Raw genomic sequence first — 18,439 nt, 5'->3', positions numbered from 1 at the left:
ACTATTGTTGTAATGAAAAAAAAAAGTTTCATTCAACACTCAAAACTAAAAACACATAGAAATGAAAAAAGTTGGGAAATTATTTTAATATTCATTTTAAGAAAATGCTATTAAAAAAGAAAAGAAAAAGTCGATAAAAGTGAGACATAAACAGTAAAAACGTAGTCATTTAAAAAAGAAAATGCTATTTAAAAAAGAAAAAAAGTCGATAAAAGTGACACATAAACAGTAAAACGAAAGTCGATAAAAGTGATTAAAAGTGAGATATTATTAATAAATGTGTAGTAATGTCTTTTATTTCAATATTCATAAACAGTAAAACAAAGTCGATAAAAATTCATGATCGTTTAGTTACTATGGCAACTAAAACATGTCGTTTGCTCATGCGTGGGGAGAAGTCAGTGTTTTTTTAGGGTGTTCGACAGGGAACTCTAATCGCGACCAGTACCCAAATATTTTTTTTGTGGTGTTGTTGCATTTATTCTATAAGTAGAAAATAAAATTTGAAATTGTTTTTTTTTTTTTTTTTTTTTTTTAGAATTTCCGAGTTGTCAATTTGGTCTCATTTCGTTAGTCTCATTTCTGTTTCCGGTACGCTCGATCTGACTTTTTGATCACCCGTCTGGTCGGCCATATTAGATATTCATCGTTAGTTGTTTAGACGAGACATACACATTTAAATCATGATTTTCTCTAGTTCAGATGGGTGCAGTAAATAAACTTTTAACTCGAAATGACCCCTAATGTACTAATGTATAACATAAGACACAGAAAAGAAACATTTATAATGCGTACACAGCTTTATTTTCTCATAACCACCATAACCATACGCTCTCAATGGATATTACCAAAATGTCGGGTTTGTATTACTGTACACATAGATTCGAAAAAGTTGTCAAAAAACAAATATATAACAAATAAATGTTATCAAAGGCAAGATAAGTTACTTTTCTACCAAACTGGATATATTTTTCGTGTTTTTATTCAATGTAACATGTTTATTCAGCTCGAAAAGCATACAGTGTTTACCGATGTATTGGAAAATTCAAAATGGCGTCTGACTCTCTCTTTATCACAGTAAGTTCGGGAAAAGGTGTTATAAATAATAAACTAGACAAAATACTGTTAGAAATTCGCTCAATATATATTACCGTGACATAGGTTGACATATATTCGGTGTGTTTTTTTTTTGTTTTGTTTTTTTTTTCATAGTATTTTGTCTAGTTTATTATTTATAACACCTTTTCCCAAATTTACCGTGTTAGAGAGTCGGGCGGCGCCATTTTGAATTGTCCAATACATCGGTAAACACTGCAATCACTGCAATACTGCATGTTTTTCGAGCTGAATAAACATGTTACATTAAATAAAAACACAAAAAATATATCCAGTTTGGTAGAAAAGTAACTTATTATTGCCTTTGATAACATATATTTGCCTTTTTGACAACTTTTTCGAATCTGTGTACAGTAATAAACCCAAAATGTCCCATAATATTTGATTTTCTTAAATAAAAAAAAATAAAAAAAACTACTTGATCGATTTACGTGATTTTGGGAATATGACATTTTCATGCAGTGCGTACTGCGTACATTATAAAGATTTTTTTCCGATTTTTATAGTAAAAAAAGATTACTTGTGGACCATTTATAGATTTGCACCGAAAATTTTGTTCTGAAAAAAAAAAAATGTCTTTCCGACATTGCAGCCCCCCCCCTCCTTATGTTATCGCGCGTAGCGTAAACGGAAGCTGTAAAATGGCGGAAAATTGTCCCTGGGTTCAGGGGTTAATACCATGCAAACAGTAAATTTGCGACGGGTTTGATTATCAGATTCGTTGTCAGCGACCTCGATTACCTTAAAAAAACTAAATTAGAGTGGTCGGTGTTGTAACGTATCGCTATATTTACCAAAAGGATTAAGAAAGAAAAGGGGCAAATGTGTAGTTTAGCAGCATAAATTATTTGACAGACAAAAAATTATTTTTTAAAAATATTTATTTTTATATAAAACACATTATTAGTCCCTAAGACTTAAATAAATCGCGAAAAAAGTTTTTAAACATTTTTATTAGACTAAATGTACGACAATCGAGGCCGCCATATTGTTTTTAAATTTGGCCTTTTTAAGGGTTGACAGATTAGCCTTTTTAGGGGCAAATTTGGCCTTTTTTACGCTTTCATCACAAAAATAGCGGCCAAAACAGTTCCAAGACCGTAAAAAAAGGCTGAATTTTAAAAGCAAATATGGCGGCCTCGCCGCCTCGATTGTAAAAGTTGTATTATGCATTGTATTCTTTGGCGGCCATCTTCGTTACGCGCGTAGATTTGTTTATGGCGCGCGCACGCGCGTAAAAACGATGGCCGCCAAAGAATACAATGCATAATATCTAGATAACTACTTATTTCTGCAAAATTTCAATGCGATTTCTGTATTCAGCATAGTAGAAAACTCTCAAAAGTCGTCATTTAAAAGAAAATTGTGGAGGTAGGTAGACCTAATCTAAAAAAAATACCCTAGTTTTTATTTATTTATTTATTTTGGCTTGAACTTTGCACTTTTTCGGATTATTTTTATTTATTTATTTTTATTTTGTTTTTTTATGGATATTTTATTTTGGCTTGAACTTTGCGCTTCGCTTTGCGAATTATTTTGTTAATTTTTTTTTTTTTTTTTTTTTTTTTTTTGCCTTTTTTGGATGGATATTGGGGGGGGGGGGACAAATAGTTTAGTAGGAAAATTGATGCAAGTTTAAATTAGCGTTTGTGGCGTTAAACAAAAAGCTTTAGCGTGTAAACCTACCTTTCACGGAATGCCATCGATGTTTTTGCTCATGTCGAAATAACACAGTGAAATGTTATTTGGTGCTAGTGCACTTATTGATCCGATCCGTGCTATTTTTAAATGGTATTTTCAAGTTTAATTAAAGTTTTACGATACCTGTTTTTATTAAATTGTTAGATGAAAGTAAAGAATAGGTACACAACACCCTCCCATCCCATGTTAAAAAAAAAAAAAAAAAAATACAGAAGAATATTGAGTTGAGGTGGGGGGGGGGGTAACTGGTTTTGTTTTTTGGGTGAAAAGTGTTACTCCACCCTCGAAAATTCCTTTTTTTATATTATAGGTTTTTGGGGGCGCTGAAAACAAAAATTACGGAATTACGGATGAGCACCCACTTTGTGGCCACGTTTTTTGTTTTTTCTGTGGGTGCTTTCTTTCTACACTCGGACGATCCTTTAAAATTACAACTAACGTTTAAAATTCCAGGAAACAAGATATGAAGAAAAATGCACCCATTTAGGGGCGGGGGTTGCAGTTTTATGTTTTTCGTTCTTCTTTTTTGGAGGGGAGTGACAATGTATAGTTTTTAATAAGCGCTTCTGCAGTTTAATTAACCGTTTTTCCGTAAGTAACGCGAACGCGCCGACATTAACCGAGCAGAAGAACCGTTTAATATTTCACAAATTCTTTTTACATTTGATGGGGGGGGGGGTGTTCTGACGGCCGCGATATGTTTTCAGCATACCCGAAAAAAACCATAAAAGTCTTCTTTTTTTTTTTTTTTTATATTGAGGCCTCTTCAGTTGGCGTAACGGTGAACATTGACCGAATAGCGTTTAACATTTCACAAAAATTCTAATATTTTTTCCCCTTATCATAATATTTATTTTTTCGCCTATATTATTTATTTTTTTATTTTTTCCCCTATATCATTTTTTCCCCCCTATATTATTTTTTTTATTTTTTGCCCTATATTATTTATTTTTTTTATTTTTTGCCCTATATTATTTATTTTTTTTATTTTTTGCCCTATATTATTTATTTTTATTTTTTGCCCTATATTATTTATTTTTTATTTTTTCCCCTATATTATTTTTTTTATTTTTTCCCCTATATTATTTTTTTTATTTTTTGCCCTATATTATTTTTTTTTTTTTTTTTGCCCTATATTATTTATTTTTTTTATTTTTTGCCCTATATTATTTATTTTTTTTATTTTTTGCCCTATATTATTTATTTTTTTTATTTTTTGCCCTATATTATTTATTTTTTTATTTTTTGCCCTATATTATTTATTTTTTTATTTTTTGCCCTATATTATTTATTTTTTTATTTTTTGCCCTATATTATTTATTTTTTTTATTTTTTGCCCTATATTATTTATTTTTTTTATTTTTTGCCCTATATTATTTATTTTTTTTATTTTTTCCCCTATATTATTTATTTTTTTTATTTTTTCCCCTATATTATTTATTTTTTTTATTTTTTGCCCTATATTATTTATTTTTTTATTTTTTGCCCTATATTATTTATTTTTTTATTTTTTGCCCTATATTATTTATTTTTTTATTTTTTGCCCTATATTATTTATTTTTTTATTTTTTGCCCTATATTATTTATTTTTTTATTTTTTGCCCTATATTATTTATTTTTTTATTTTTTGCCCTATATTATTTATTTTTTTATTTTTTGCCCTATATTATTTATTTTATTTTTTGCCCTATATTATTTATTTTTTTATTTTTTGCCCTATATTATTTATTTTATTTTTTGCCCTATATTATTTATTTTATTTTTTCCTTATATTTTTTAATTTTTTTACCTATATTTTATTTCTCATGTTTTATTTCTCCAATTTCTTTTCCAGGTTTATTTTACTCGATCATCAGCGCAGAAGCATTAAGTAATTCTTTAAAAATTGTGAAACCTCTTGTAGAAAACGGATCAAATTTAAACGTGATGAACTCAATAGAATTCTCCAAATTGTATTTTGCTTGTACGAATGGCAATATCGCCATGGTAATTTATCTCCTAGAGAATGGTTCTGAAATTAATATCGCCACAAATTTAGAGCTGATGACTCCACTTATGGCTTCGCTAAAATATCCCGACATTTGCAAGTGTTTGCTCATCAATGGTGCTGACCCACAACACATGAATGTCCAAAAAAAAACAACCCTGATGATGGCTGTCGAAGAAGAACTTTATCATCCTAGCATACAAATTTTGCTACGTTATAAAGCTAACATAAACTTCACAAACATTTATGGAGAAAATGCTGTCTTTCTGGCATCACAAAGAGGCTTTACGCATATAGTTGAACTTTTGCAATCACATGGTGCTGAGACGAGAAAATCTTTGGCCAGATTTTATCAAATGCAAACTTGTTATGCTGCATTGAATAAAAATTTGTACCATGTGTATGATTTTTGGAGAAGGTACACACAAATTCAAGGGTTGCCTTTCGCTACTCCGCTATTTGAAATATACCCGCCAAACACAAGATCTTGTTTGGAATCGATTTTAGGTATTTTTGATCACGATTGTCAAAAGGCTTTTCTCTATTTAGAAAAGCATTTTGGCTTGTATAATCCTTACACCTTGCAGGCCCTTGCAGCTAGCATGTGGTCAGTTAATGAGATTGAAAATGGTTTGAAACTTTTTTCTTTTTTCTTGGAGATATTAGAAACGTGTCATGATGATTTATGTTTTAAGATATGGCCACACATAAATAATATTTACATAAAATTAAATTTGATGCTGACATTGAGTTACGATGGTTTTGAATTGTTTTTTTTTAAATTATTGAAAATGTATTCTAATCATTTCTTGAATATTAATTCTAGATTGGTTAGATTAAATAATAGTCAAAAAATTTTCGTGTCAATGAAAATTGATATGGTATTTAATGTTGTTGCTAGTATCATTAATCTACTTTTAAAAACAAGCGCATCAAAGATGTCCATATTAAAAAGAAACATCGATAAACTTGTGAGAGTTGACCTTGGTGCATTTGAGGATAACACACTGTTTCGCTTTTGCCTCCCGTCAAGTTATCCACTGGACATCTACAAGCCATTGATATATCAGGCAGAGGGCAACTACTTACTTCGACACCATTCAATATCTGTTCATTTCTTTTTCGGTAATTTACCTTTTGAGCAAAAGTTGATCATCAAACAATTCTTGTCACAGGGTGTACTTTTTGATGACTCAAACGGCGAAGATATTTGCATTTCATGTTCTTTAATGAAAAACAAGTTGTTGCCACAACCAGTAAAAAACACAACATTGCAATGCTTATCTGCAAACATTGTCAGCAAAATTTCAGTTTTATACAATGTTGACGTGCCAAGACATTTAAAGGATTTTGTATCAACACATATTTGAAACACCCACAATCAAATTATTTTTGATACATGAAATAATTTTATAATACATGTAAATACAATACTTTATGAAATATGTTTAGGAAGGAAGAACACAACGCATTTTACAGTGAAAGCGGCCATGATGACTACCTCTCTTTTATTATTTTACTATAATTCCAAAGGCAAGGTGTTCTTTTTAGGAACTCCTTTTTTGGAGAGTTATCTAAAGGGAGATAATGGTAACATATTATCACATCACATTTTTTCAAATGACTAAATGAGAAAACAAAACCAAAAAGTCAATTTGTAATTGTTTTATCTCAAAACCTTTTGGGTGGTCTGCTTGTATATCTAGATCTGGTTGTTTGATCTGTTGTATTGTTGTTGGATATGTGTGTCTGGTGCTCTGAGGGATGTTTGTTTAAGAGGTGACTGTTGTTGTTGTGTCGTTTGTTTCTACACTGAGTGTACAGCTTTTGGTGAGATCCTTTCAGTTGGGTGTACATCAGGACTTGATTTAGTTCTATATGAGTCTACCTGAAGTTGCTGTTAGTTTCAACATAGTTTCCCCCCCCCCCGGGGGGGGGGGGGTATGTACTATGTACGACCTTGGTTCTCTACTCAATTGTGACAAGTGCAAGAGTTCATTCGCTTTCCTCTTCATTTAAAACCTGCACAAATTGTCCTACTTGCAGTGTGAGCAAATATTTTGTATGTTAATCATGGTACATTGTCTAATTTGCTTGCTTCTAATACAGTCATATCATTATTTTTTCCTTGTTGGTGTTTTTGTTAGTGCATTTGATTGGGATACTCCCAGTTAGCTCCCTTTGGTACAGAAGTTTGTCTGATCATAGTATAGCATGATCTTGGAGAGTTGTCCAGACATAACAACACCATGTCGAGTTCAGAAATCCTTGAGGCAGCTTTCTTGAATAAAGATTTCACTGCCTGGACACAACGTTCTGCTAAGCCATTTGACTGTACAAACTTGGGTGGGTGATGACATGTGATGTCCGAAGCCCCATTCTTTTAAGAATTGCTTGAAATGGATTGAGATGAAGTATGGAACATTGTCACATAACTTTCTCTGGAATTCTTTGTTCTCCAAATATTTGCTTTATCAGTTTCAATTCCTGACTGGAGAACTTCATTAACAATCTCACAAATAGGAACTTGATATATTAGTCCACAATGAGCATAAAGACTTTCAATGTGAAATAGGTCAACGGCTATTATCTGCCATGGAGTCTCATGCAGCATCAGAGGTTTTGCACTCTGCACTTTTGGGTGCTGCTAAAACATGGTTATACTGTATTATATAGACTCTATATAATACAGTATAACCATGTTTTAGCAGCACCCAAAAGTGCAGAGTGCAAAACCTCTGATGCTGCATGAGACTCCATGGCAGATAGTAGCCGTTGACCTATTTCACATTGAAAGTCTTTATGCTCATTGTGGACTAATATATCAAGTTCCTATTTGTGAGATTGTTAATGAAGTTCTCCAGTCAGGAGAGTTATCAAACTCCCTTTTTTTGGAGAGTTATCAAAGGGGAGGTAATGCTGACATACTATCAAACTTTCAATATATATTTTATTCTACATTTTACAAACCATGAATTATTTTTTATACAATCTTTTATATCATGGCTTTAATGATCATATTACGCATCCATCATATGTCCTCAACCATCACTAGCCTGTTTTTAACTTTATACATCATCAGATTTAATGTGAGATCTTATTTTTTATGTATAAGGGAAAGATTACCATCATATTTTAATACATCAAATTTAGGTTTTTGGATAAGCTAAGTAAAAAGAATTTTATAAATGAAAATGTTACACATCCACATAAACCAATCAGCATTAATTTTGTTACACAAATCTCCTCTGCTCCAATTTTGTTGCACCGATCTCCACGGCGTCGCTTTTGTAGCACCGATCTCCACGGCGTCGCTTTTGTAGCACCGATCTCCACGGCGTCGCTTTTGTAGCACCGATCTCCACGGCGTCGCTTTTGTAGCACCGATCTCCACGGCGTCGCTTTTGTAGCACCGATCTCCACGGCGTCGCTTTTGTAGCACCGATCTCCACGGCGTCGCTTTTGTAGCACCGATCTCCACGGCGTCGCTTTTGTAGCACCGATCTCCACGGCGTCGCTTTTGTAGCACCGATCTCCACGGCGTCGCTTTTGTAGCACCGATCTCCACGGCGTCGCTTTTGTAGCACCGATCTCCACGGCGTCGCTTTTGTAGCACCGATCTCCACGGCGTCGCTTTTGTAGCACCGATCTCCACGGCGTCGCTTTTGTAGCACCGATCTCCACGGCGTCGCTTTTGTAGCACCGATCTCCACGGCGTCGCTTTTGTAGCACCGATCTCCACGGCGTCGCTTTTGTAGCACCGATCTCCACGGCGTCGCTTTTGTAGCACCGATCTCCACGGCGTCGCTTTTGTAGCACCGATCTCCACGGCGTCGCTTTTGTAGCACCGATCTCCACGGCGTCGCTTTTGTAGCACCGATCTCCACGGCGTCGCTTTTGTAGCACCGATCTCCACGGCGTCGCTTTTGTAGCACCGATCTCCACGGCGTCGCTTTTGTAGCACCGATCTCCACGGCGTCGCTTTTGTAGCACCGATCTCCACGGCGTCGCTTTTGTAGCACCGATCTCCACGGCGTCGCTTTTGTAGCACCGATCTCCACGGCGTCGCTTTTGTAGCACCGATCTCCACGGCGTCGCTTTTGTAGCACCGATCTCCACGGCGTCGCTTTTGTAGCACCGATCTCCACGGCGTCGCTTTCGTAGCACCGATCTCCACGGCGTCGCTTTCGTAGCACCGATCTCCACGGCGTCAATTTCCTCCAAACCAATCTCCTCACCGGCGTCAACTCTATTTGCATCAAGTCATTTCTGTACTCTTTAAGTGCACTCATTCAGTATTATTGACAAAATTAATTTTTACGTTGAATGTTAACACTATCCAATACTTTATATTTTCTTTTGCAGTTTTCAAGCAATAAAATATATTTTTATACAATTTTTTTCTGTTTTATGTTTTTTTAATGGTTTGTAGACGTTACATTTTTATTTATTTTTTGCAATGTTCAATTCGTAATAGAACAGACTGAAATCATTAATGACTTGATCCACTTTAAATGTTTTTAAATTAAAAAGGATTTTTTTAAGAACTATTAAAAATGGCTGATTTGTTTTAGGATAAACTGAAATTCATTATGGCGGATTTAAGGATGCTTTGAACTTCTCTGAATGGAGCAATTTTGTTTTGTTTTAAATGCAAAGAAAATAAATATGGCATAATGATGTTGACATACCAGCTCTCATGAGATCATTAAAGTTAAGCAACATTGGGCCTGGTCAGTACTAAAATTTGGGAATTCCAGGTGCTGTATGTGCTCTCTGCTTATCTCTGCATTGTTTCCAGTCGTCCTGTATTTCTCCTTACCACTGGACTCAAGTAATGCCGATTCAAGAGAGGTGTGGTTGGGAATTGTACCACCTTTGCTTCCCAAGTACACGCTCTACCACCCCTTACAGGGGTATTCCTTGTCTTTTGAGACTGAACAGAGGAGTTTTCTTTTTAATGAAGTAACCTCATATTTATAGGTTATTGAAAAAAATTTTTTAAATAACTGAAACGAAATTGCTCCAGTCAAGAAAGTTCAAAATTACGATTTAAATTTCGGGTGCTTGTTTGTTGTTTGGTTTTACCGATCAAATATTTTTCTTTGTACGATTACTGATCCTTTCACTAGATAATTTAATTTTTTAACATTTTATAAATATTTTAGAAAGGGGGATCAGTTTTCTATATAAATGTAACATAAACTGATCACCCACTTTATGACCATCACCAATTTAAGTACATTTTATTTTCGTGTACAATTAACTGAGTATATAACTAGGGATTTTGTTTTGTTTTTTTCGTTTATTTTTTTTTATTTTGTTTTGTTATTTTTCTTTGACCAATATTTTAGATGGGGGGGGGGTCACTTTCTTATATAATTAAATATAAAATTATCACCAAAATAAAACAATGAGCCATCACAAATTTTCATAAACTTACTAGAAAAGAAAAAAGTGCAACACATTTGTTTTTGTTTTTTGTTTTTTTAATTTGGTTTTGAAGGGGGGGGGTACCAAAGATTTTTTACGTATCAATTTTTTTGCTAAAGAATTCCACTTTTGTTTTTTAAATTGTTTTGAGTGAGGTCGTTTTATTTTTATTTTTACCAAACATTTGTTTTTTACGGATAAATTTCTTTAAAATCTTTTTACTAAAGAATTCCATTATTTTTTTTATTGTTGCTTGTGTTTATTTTTATATAACTTTTTTTCAAATATTTTATGAGGGATCAATTTCTTATATAAATTAAATGTAAACTGATCACCCACTTTATGATCACCAATTTGACCAAGTTTTATTTTCGTGTACACAAGATTCATTTTTTGTTTTGTTTTAGCTTTTTAGCTGAGGATCACTTTCCTATATAAATTCAACATAATACATCTCCACATATCTTTTTGAATTGTGAAATTTAAAAGACTTAGTTGCTAATTAGCTTTTTTTTACAATTTTTGTTTAATCAATGCAGTAAAAGTTGAGATATTTTGCTAGTTGTGATTCATAATTATAATTCATGTGTTTATTTTTCTTTCAATGTATTCCATATAAATATATCAATTTTAATTGGATTTTTTATGAAAATAGTAAAATTTCAAAGTCAGTGTTGTGTAAAATGCTATGAAAAATAAGGATTTCTCAGCATTTTTCTACACGATTTTAAAAATTAAATGCTCAATTTTCTGTTCAAGATAGGAATCTAATTTTTGGTATCTGTTCTTATCACATCAAATCCCAACTATCATCACCAGTGCCTTGTTGATTTTCTGAAAAACGTTGCAAATAAACCTGTCCTACACAATTAACGCTTAACAGACAATATCAGCACAATTACCCGGCCCACCCAGTGTTTTTGAGGGTCTTAATCTCCCCATTGGGGAGTGATATCGCTCCCTTAGGTAGAGTCCGGCATATGTGATAACTAGTGCTATGACAACAGCATATTCTTTTCATTGTCATGACTCTTGACTATCTGATACAGTTAATCAACCAAGAACCACATCACTCTATATAAAAGCATATAAAATATCAACGGATATACACTCGAGTCAAAACAATATGCTGTTGCCCTAGCCCTAGTGATAACCACGGGCAGCAGTGATGGTTACTTGTGGAACTGTTTCTTGGACTGTTTAAATTTTGACGGGTTAATCTTCATATACTGGCTTTCTCGAACATTCCAGTCTGTTTACTGTATTCATATGTAAGGGAGCGTAGCATAGTTCCTTTTCTTTTATGTATGCGTTTGGTCGCATCACAAGATCATGATTCTATGTATTTTAAAGATCGCTGTGAAATGTTCCTGCCTGTCATTTATTTCGGCTGGACGTAGCAGGTTGCTACACATATATTTCATAATTACGTTGACATGCCGGTTCTCGATATATCACTAAAGTTAAGCAATATTGAGCCCAGTCAGCATCAGATGAGTAACTATTTGGGAATACCAGGGTCTGTATGTAGAACATCGACACCTTCCTGCAAGAACTGCAGAAACCAACGTCATCTCCCTTAATCGTGGATGGGATGTTTCAGCATCACTATTTCGGTGTCGCTGTTTCTTGGCCAATTCAGTGAAGGGGCAATTCAGCATCAACCACACCAGTCATATTTTTATAAAGACTTTATAATTTTTTTTTTTTTTTTTTTTTTTTAAATTAAGAAAAACAATATGAAAGAAAAATCATGTTTTTTTTTTTTTTTGTTTTTTGGGGTTTTTTTTGTTTAATTATTTTCTAATTAATTTTTTAAGGATAAAACTTTTAAAAAATATTTTCAAGTTCTTTTTACATTACCGTGCTGAAAGCCATTCTTAGTTAACCTTTTTATTAAGAAAAATAATATGACCATATAATCTCGTTGTTGATGACTGAGTGTTGCTTGTTTTTGTGTTATGTTTTAAATAAACATGATTGTTTTTAAGTTCCTTTTTCTTTCTTTTTTTTTTTTTTTTTGTAAATAAATTGATTTTTTTTTTTTCTTTGAATAAAATTGAAATAAAAATTATTAAAAGAAAAAATATCTCTGTTTACTGAATTAATTTTTCAAATATATATATAAAAAAAAAAAACTTGGACTTTATTTACTGCGCAAATGCTTTTTTTATTTATTTATTTTTTTGTTTCCTCAAGATGTTGGGGGGAAACCAGCTCCCCATAACAAGAGGATTGTCCAAATTGAATAGCAACAAAGCACTAATCTGACCCCAAATTGTACCCCCTCTGAATTAGCTATGCCGGATCGGATTTCTGCTGTCAAAATAAACTTTTCTTTTTCTTTTTTTTTTTTTTTTTTTTTTTTTTTTTTTAAAGAGGCTTTGTTTCATTATTCCATGCTGTGTTCCACTATTAAGTAATTTACAGGTGGTGCATCCATATTCCCTAAAATAGTGACCTGGCTCTAGAAACACAAGCCTTCTGAGTAATAAAATAATAAAAACACACAAACACACAAAACGAAGTTTCCAGTAAGTATTTCAAAACACAATAAAAAAAGGATGAAATTCAGTTACATCCTCAGAAGAAAAAAAAAGATGAACACAAAACATCATTCAACCAACAATAAGACAAACAAAAAAAACGAAAGAAGAAAGCTCCTCTCTCTTCTTCTGTCTACTGGAAACTCCAACATAATCTTTCCTGAAGATAACTGCTGACTGACCTGCAGCCACCAAACAATTTTCTACTCTTACTTTTTCCCACCTGGGCACAGTCCAACTTTGAACTGCCGAAACAAACCTTTTGCTGTTTTGTCTTTGAAAGAGATTTTGTTTTATTATTCTGTGCTATGTGTTCAACTATTAAGTAATTTACAGGGGTTCACTCATGCATCCCTAAAGTTGCCTCATTTCAACATTTTCTTTAAACTAAATAAGAACATCCAGAAACTACTTTTTTATATATAAATACTAGCCTGGATGCCCGGGTGTTTGGAGGTGTGTGTTAAGCAAAAAGAAAAGTAGTAGGCAGGCAGGCTTGAACCCATACCGCAAAGGAGGAAAAAAAAGTGGCATCTTTGCTGTTGCATCCATCGCCAAACTGGAAGTGGAGAAGGTTTAAATTAAGGCTAATCAATCGAAAAGAGGGGAAGACTTTAAAAAATAGCGGCGAAAAAAGCGACCCTTCCTTGTAGAAAAGTGCCTACTTGAGGGTGAATGAATTAATGTTTTTAGCCAACTTTTCGATCTTTGTCATCCGAAAAGTCGAGCTTCAGAACGATACTGATCTCGTAAAAATCCGTCACCTCTGTCGAAAGTTTTAGGCAAACATACAAACATACATACATTTAAACAGACAGATGAGATTTATATTATAGACTAGCGGGGGGGGGGGGTACCTGGCGTTGCCCGGGTGTTTGGAGGTGTGTGTGGTCACCCGGGTGTTTGTGTCGGGGAGGGGGGTAAAATAAAAAAAAAATAAAAAGTTTTGGTAGGTAAGTATGAAGGATCGAACCCGAAACCTTGAGGCAAAGTTGGAAATTAAAGTGTGAAAAGAAAACATGCGATATTAACCACTGGGCCAGCACGAAATACTAATGGAAATACATTTGAATTTATTTAAGTATTTAGAATTGGCAGGTGCTCGTTTTAATGACTTAATGAGGTCAACTTTGACTGTGGGATAGTATTTTATTTACTGCGCAAATGCTTTTTTTTATTTATTTATTTTTTTGTTTCCTCAAGATGTTGGGGGGAAACCAGCTCCCCATAACAAGAGGATTGTCCAAATTGAATAGCAATTGTCTGATATAAGGAGAAACTCTACATTGATCAAAGCTGATTGCTTTCGGACGTTCCCGACAATTGCACGAAGCTCCGTTTCGCTTTTATTATCATACGAAAAAGCTTAATGCACATGTGGCGATCGAAAATTGTTGAATATTTATCTTTTCAAAGTTGGGCAAATTAAACAGATAGGCGACCTCAGTTGTTAACTCATAGATATCATTTAGATGTGATATAAAAAGTTTTATGAAGTTGTGAGGCGACCGATCGGTTCTCGGAAAGAAGCCTTTCTTGGACATACACGAAAACACACACACACACCAAACATTTTCGCTTTTATATTTATAGATGTTTATTTACTTTTATGGATGTGTAGCAAATCGTTATTTCACAAACAGATTCGCTATATATATTCAAAGGGAAATAACTCAATTGAAATTATTTAAAGTTTTTAAAATAGATGCTAGATCTGAAAGACACTATTTTGCCTACTTAGATAACGGAATGTTCACCGCATGCTTCATCGCAGTCATACGACTTCTATGGGCACTAGTTTTCATCTTGCATAAACAGGCCAGGAGCATTGCAATTTTGATTATAAATACAGTTCACAGGAAAAATCAAAACATCTGTCCTCCTAACTCCATCGTGAGATGTAAAAATTATTTACCGGGATGTACGCATGCTGAGGTGATTCACGTTAATGAATAAATACCAAGGGATTTCTATTCACGCTAGTAGCAATAAATGACTTTCTCTAAATCTTTCTCTTTTATCCAGATATATGGATTTATACGTAGTTGTCTACATCAGAACATTTCTAAGCCTGCTCTAATAAAAATATAATGGAGTTTAATTCCATTTTGAGGAACTTCAGATTTCTTAATTTCATAACGGATTACCAGTCAAAAGAGAATTAATATTCCACAACAATAATAATAGCCCGGGAGTCATAGTTACTAAGGTACAAAAAAATGCAACAATGAAAACAAGAAGCAAGAAACGACTGTCAGGAAGACAATAATTTATTGAGAAAAAAAAAGGAGTAAAAAAAAAAAAAAAGATTTAAAATGTTCACTCGCGCATGCAACTGCTAAATTTGTCCCTTAAGCAAGGTCCAACGGACCTCAAGTAACTATAAAAGAAAAACATTAGAGAGAGTGTGGAATAGAAGGAGAGAGAGATAGATAGAAAGAAGATACTTACTGAAGCACTTTTTACAATGGACGACATTTTATCTTTTTACATGTGGACAGAAATAAGTCAACAAAAACTATTTCCCCTTAACCGTCGTCAATATCTCTGTTTTGTATTAGGGTAAATAAATCCATGATAGTCCCTTGTAGATGACGAAAATAAAACCACAAATTTTCAATAAAAGTTCTTTTGGTAATTCCCATAGTTTTGTCTCTTTGGCAGCTGAGTTTTCACCACCTTGCTTGGCAGAATTTACATTCTGTATCATGCACACCGAAGTCGACTTTCCATTTGTAATTTGCCTAAACTGAGCCACGCAGCATTTCGACCTTGTGTTAGGCCATTAAAACAGCTTTTTCATTCCTAGAAGGAATATTCCGTCTTTTATTCTCCAATGCATGAATGTTACTGATTTTTATATTTTTACTGATATGTCATTCTTCTTCGACTTGTTTATAGTCGAGTCATGATATCCGAATAAATCATAACCTTCACTTGGTTAGCTTTCTTGATTTCCAACTGTTTTAAAGTCCAGTTAAGACTATTTCCAATTTTTACAACTTTTTTTTTATGTAAATAAAGTTCACACGTCCCACACCAGTGGACGGCGAATTCCCAACTGACGAAATATCGCAAATCTTCAAAAATCAAGTGGGAACTTCACAAACCAATCAGTGAGTACAATTCAGTCACATGATACAACAATCATCATCATCATCATCATCAGATCAGATATAGATAGAAAGTGTAAGAAAGAAAGAAGTGGAAAAAGAGAGGAAGAAAGAGTAAATAAAATTCCAACAGTTGTCCCAGAGTTTTTCATTTTATTTTATTTCTTTTATTATAAACAAGTCTGCAATATTTAAATGAATATTAAAATGTCATCGATAATATCTGTTGCGGACCAGGATATAAAATACCCTAACTCGCTACAAGAAAAAATAATGAAACGAATTGAATGAATAAAACACAGAACTCAAGTGCTGGAATAAAATAAACATGTCGTTTATTTTCTGTTGAGAAATGATGGTCTTCGTGTACACGTGTTCATTCAGCCGTTGACGACTACGTGCGTGGAAGGAATAGAGAAATGCGAAGTGGCAAGCCGGCTGTAGAAAGAAAGGGTTAAACTCAGTAGAAAGTCGCGCACATGTCTGTGTCGATGGGCCAAAGCGAAGGGGAGATAGAGAGAGTAAGTCAATCCAGTTCATGGAGAGGAAAAGCGTATTAAATGTGCTTGCGCTTGCCCCACATTACAGTAGCAGAGAAAGTGACGTTAGAACATGAGGTCAGTTCTTCGACTAAGCAGGTCGAACGCTGGTCCAGACGCAAAAAGAGGAAGTTGACAGGTTTTGTTGACTTTTATACTGAGGTCAATGTTCTGACTGCGCATGTCTGGCTTTCGCTCTAAAGGAAGTGACGTTTCGCATGTGTGCGTACTTGTGCGCGTATGTGTGCGTATATGTGTGTACATTAGCGTGTGTGTGTGCGTGAATGTGAGTGTGCGTATTAGGCTGTGTACATGCATGCGTGTGTGTGTGTGTGTGCGTACGTGTGGGTGTGTATATGTGTGGGAAAACATGTTCGAACATATCCTCCTTTATAAATGTATCATATTTTTTTTTCAAATAAATATGTTTAATTAGATATTTTTAAAATATTTATTTTAAAAAACGTAAATAAACATTTATTTCATAGAAAAAGTTTACAAATATTAAAATCAATTTTTTTTCTCCAAAAAGTGTGCAAAAATAAAGATATTTATTTGAAAAAAAAAAAAAAAAGTTTATGAATATTTTTGAAATTGTTAAACATTCATTAATTTCTGTGAAAATGTGTCTGCAAATATATTTTAAAAAATATCAAAATAAACATTCACTTAGATTTTTACATTGTCGAACACATTTCATCTGTACCGCTCCCCACAAGGGACTGCTTATAAGCTTTATTCAGTTTCCTTAAACACATGTCATCTTTATCGTCAGCTCATTCGACACCTGCATTTCTAGCGCATTTTGTCTGGGTAACTAACCTTTGACATCCGCTTCAATCACGCCACATGCAGCTGGATGTATTTCCATTTTCTGCCAGGGTATCCTTACAAGTACTAATCTGACCCTCACCAAAATTCATACTAATTAACTTAATTGCTATTTACGGGCATAAGGTCTCAATATATAACAGTAAGGCAGAGTACACATTCGACTTTGAAATCTAGTAAAGGATAATAGTCTTTCTATACTCTATTATCATTGCCATGGATGGTGATCAACTAAGCTCCTGTAAGACATTCACAGAAATAACACATTTCTACCACAATAGAACTTGGAGATTGTGCACACATACAAATTTCAGATTAGCAGAGAACAAAAAAAAATAAATAAAAATACCACATTGGACTTTGACACACATATTGACCTCTGATGAAAAAATATGTATTTGAAAAAATATATGTGGTTTATTCATATAAAAGTAAAACATTTATAAAAGAACAGTTTACAGATATTCTTATTTATTACATTTAAAGACAATATTGACATGAAACAAACAAGAAGTTGCGGTACTGCTTTCAGCAGGGTTTGAGAAATTCTACGGTACTTGTACAGTTTAATCAAGACACTCAAAAATGAAAATATCGAGAAAAAAAAAAGGTTATATTGTACATATCCGTTTTGAACTGAAGATCTTTCATTTAATTTGATCAAGTAGTTTTTATTTTACAGCAGAAAAACGTTTTTATGAGAGCGTGTTGAAGTCAGCCATTATGAAATTTGTTGAACACGCTACAGGGAGATAACTCCAGTTAAAGCGCCGGGACTCCCTCCCTATGTTTATTACTAGCTTTTCTTCCTAATAATCGAACCTTTTGCTCGGTATCATAACAAATTGTTTTTTTTTTCACTGTAAAATAAAAACTATTTGATCAAATTAAATCAATTTTTTTTTTTTCAGAGAACTTCATCCCATTACGAATACATACAATATAACCTTTTTTCGATATTTTCATTTTTTAATGTCTTGATTAAACTGTACAAGTGCCAATTCTACAATTATACGCAAGCCCCTCATTGGTTGATTTGGCCACCCACTGTCTTTGTTTAAACCAATCAAATTGATCGATGTTTTTAATGGCCAGCGATGAGCTTGACAGGCTTTTTTTGATTGCCTTTTTCTTTCAGGTAGTTCTAGACATGCAGCCGACAAAGAAGGAACA

The 18,439-nt window shown here is 33.5% G+C and overlaps 1 protein-coding gene across 1 annotated transcript in view; it reads left to right on the top strand.

Moving 5' to 3' along the window:
* Positions 1-6,739, top strand: part of LOC145265657 (uncharacterized) — a 209,279-nt gene extending 202,540 nt beyond the window's left edge. The window contains exon 7 of the mRNA XM_080121722.1: positions 4,652-6,739. Coding sequence (XP_079977848.1) covers positions 4,652-6,174 — 1,523 coding nt within the window. The 3' untranslated portion in view covers positions 6,175-6,739. The remainder of the gene's footprint in view (positions 1-4,651) is intronic.
* Positions 6,740-18,439: the final 11,700 nt, after the last annotated feature.

Source organism: Euprymna scolopes, chromosome 40 (assembly GCF_053919585.1).
Source record: "Euprymna scolopes isolate OS-2025 chromosome 40, ASM5391958v1, whole genome shotgun sequence".
NCBI lineage: Eukaryota > Metazoa > Mollusca > Cephalopoda > Sepiida > Sepiolidae > Euprymna > Euprymna scolopes.
Note: the sequence above shows the minus strand (reverse complement) of the source record. Positions and strands in the feature narration are given on the sequence as shown.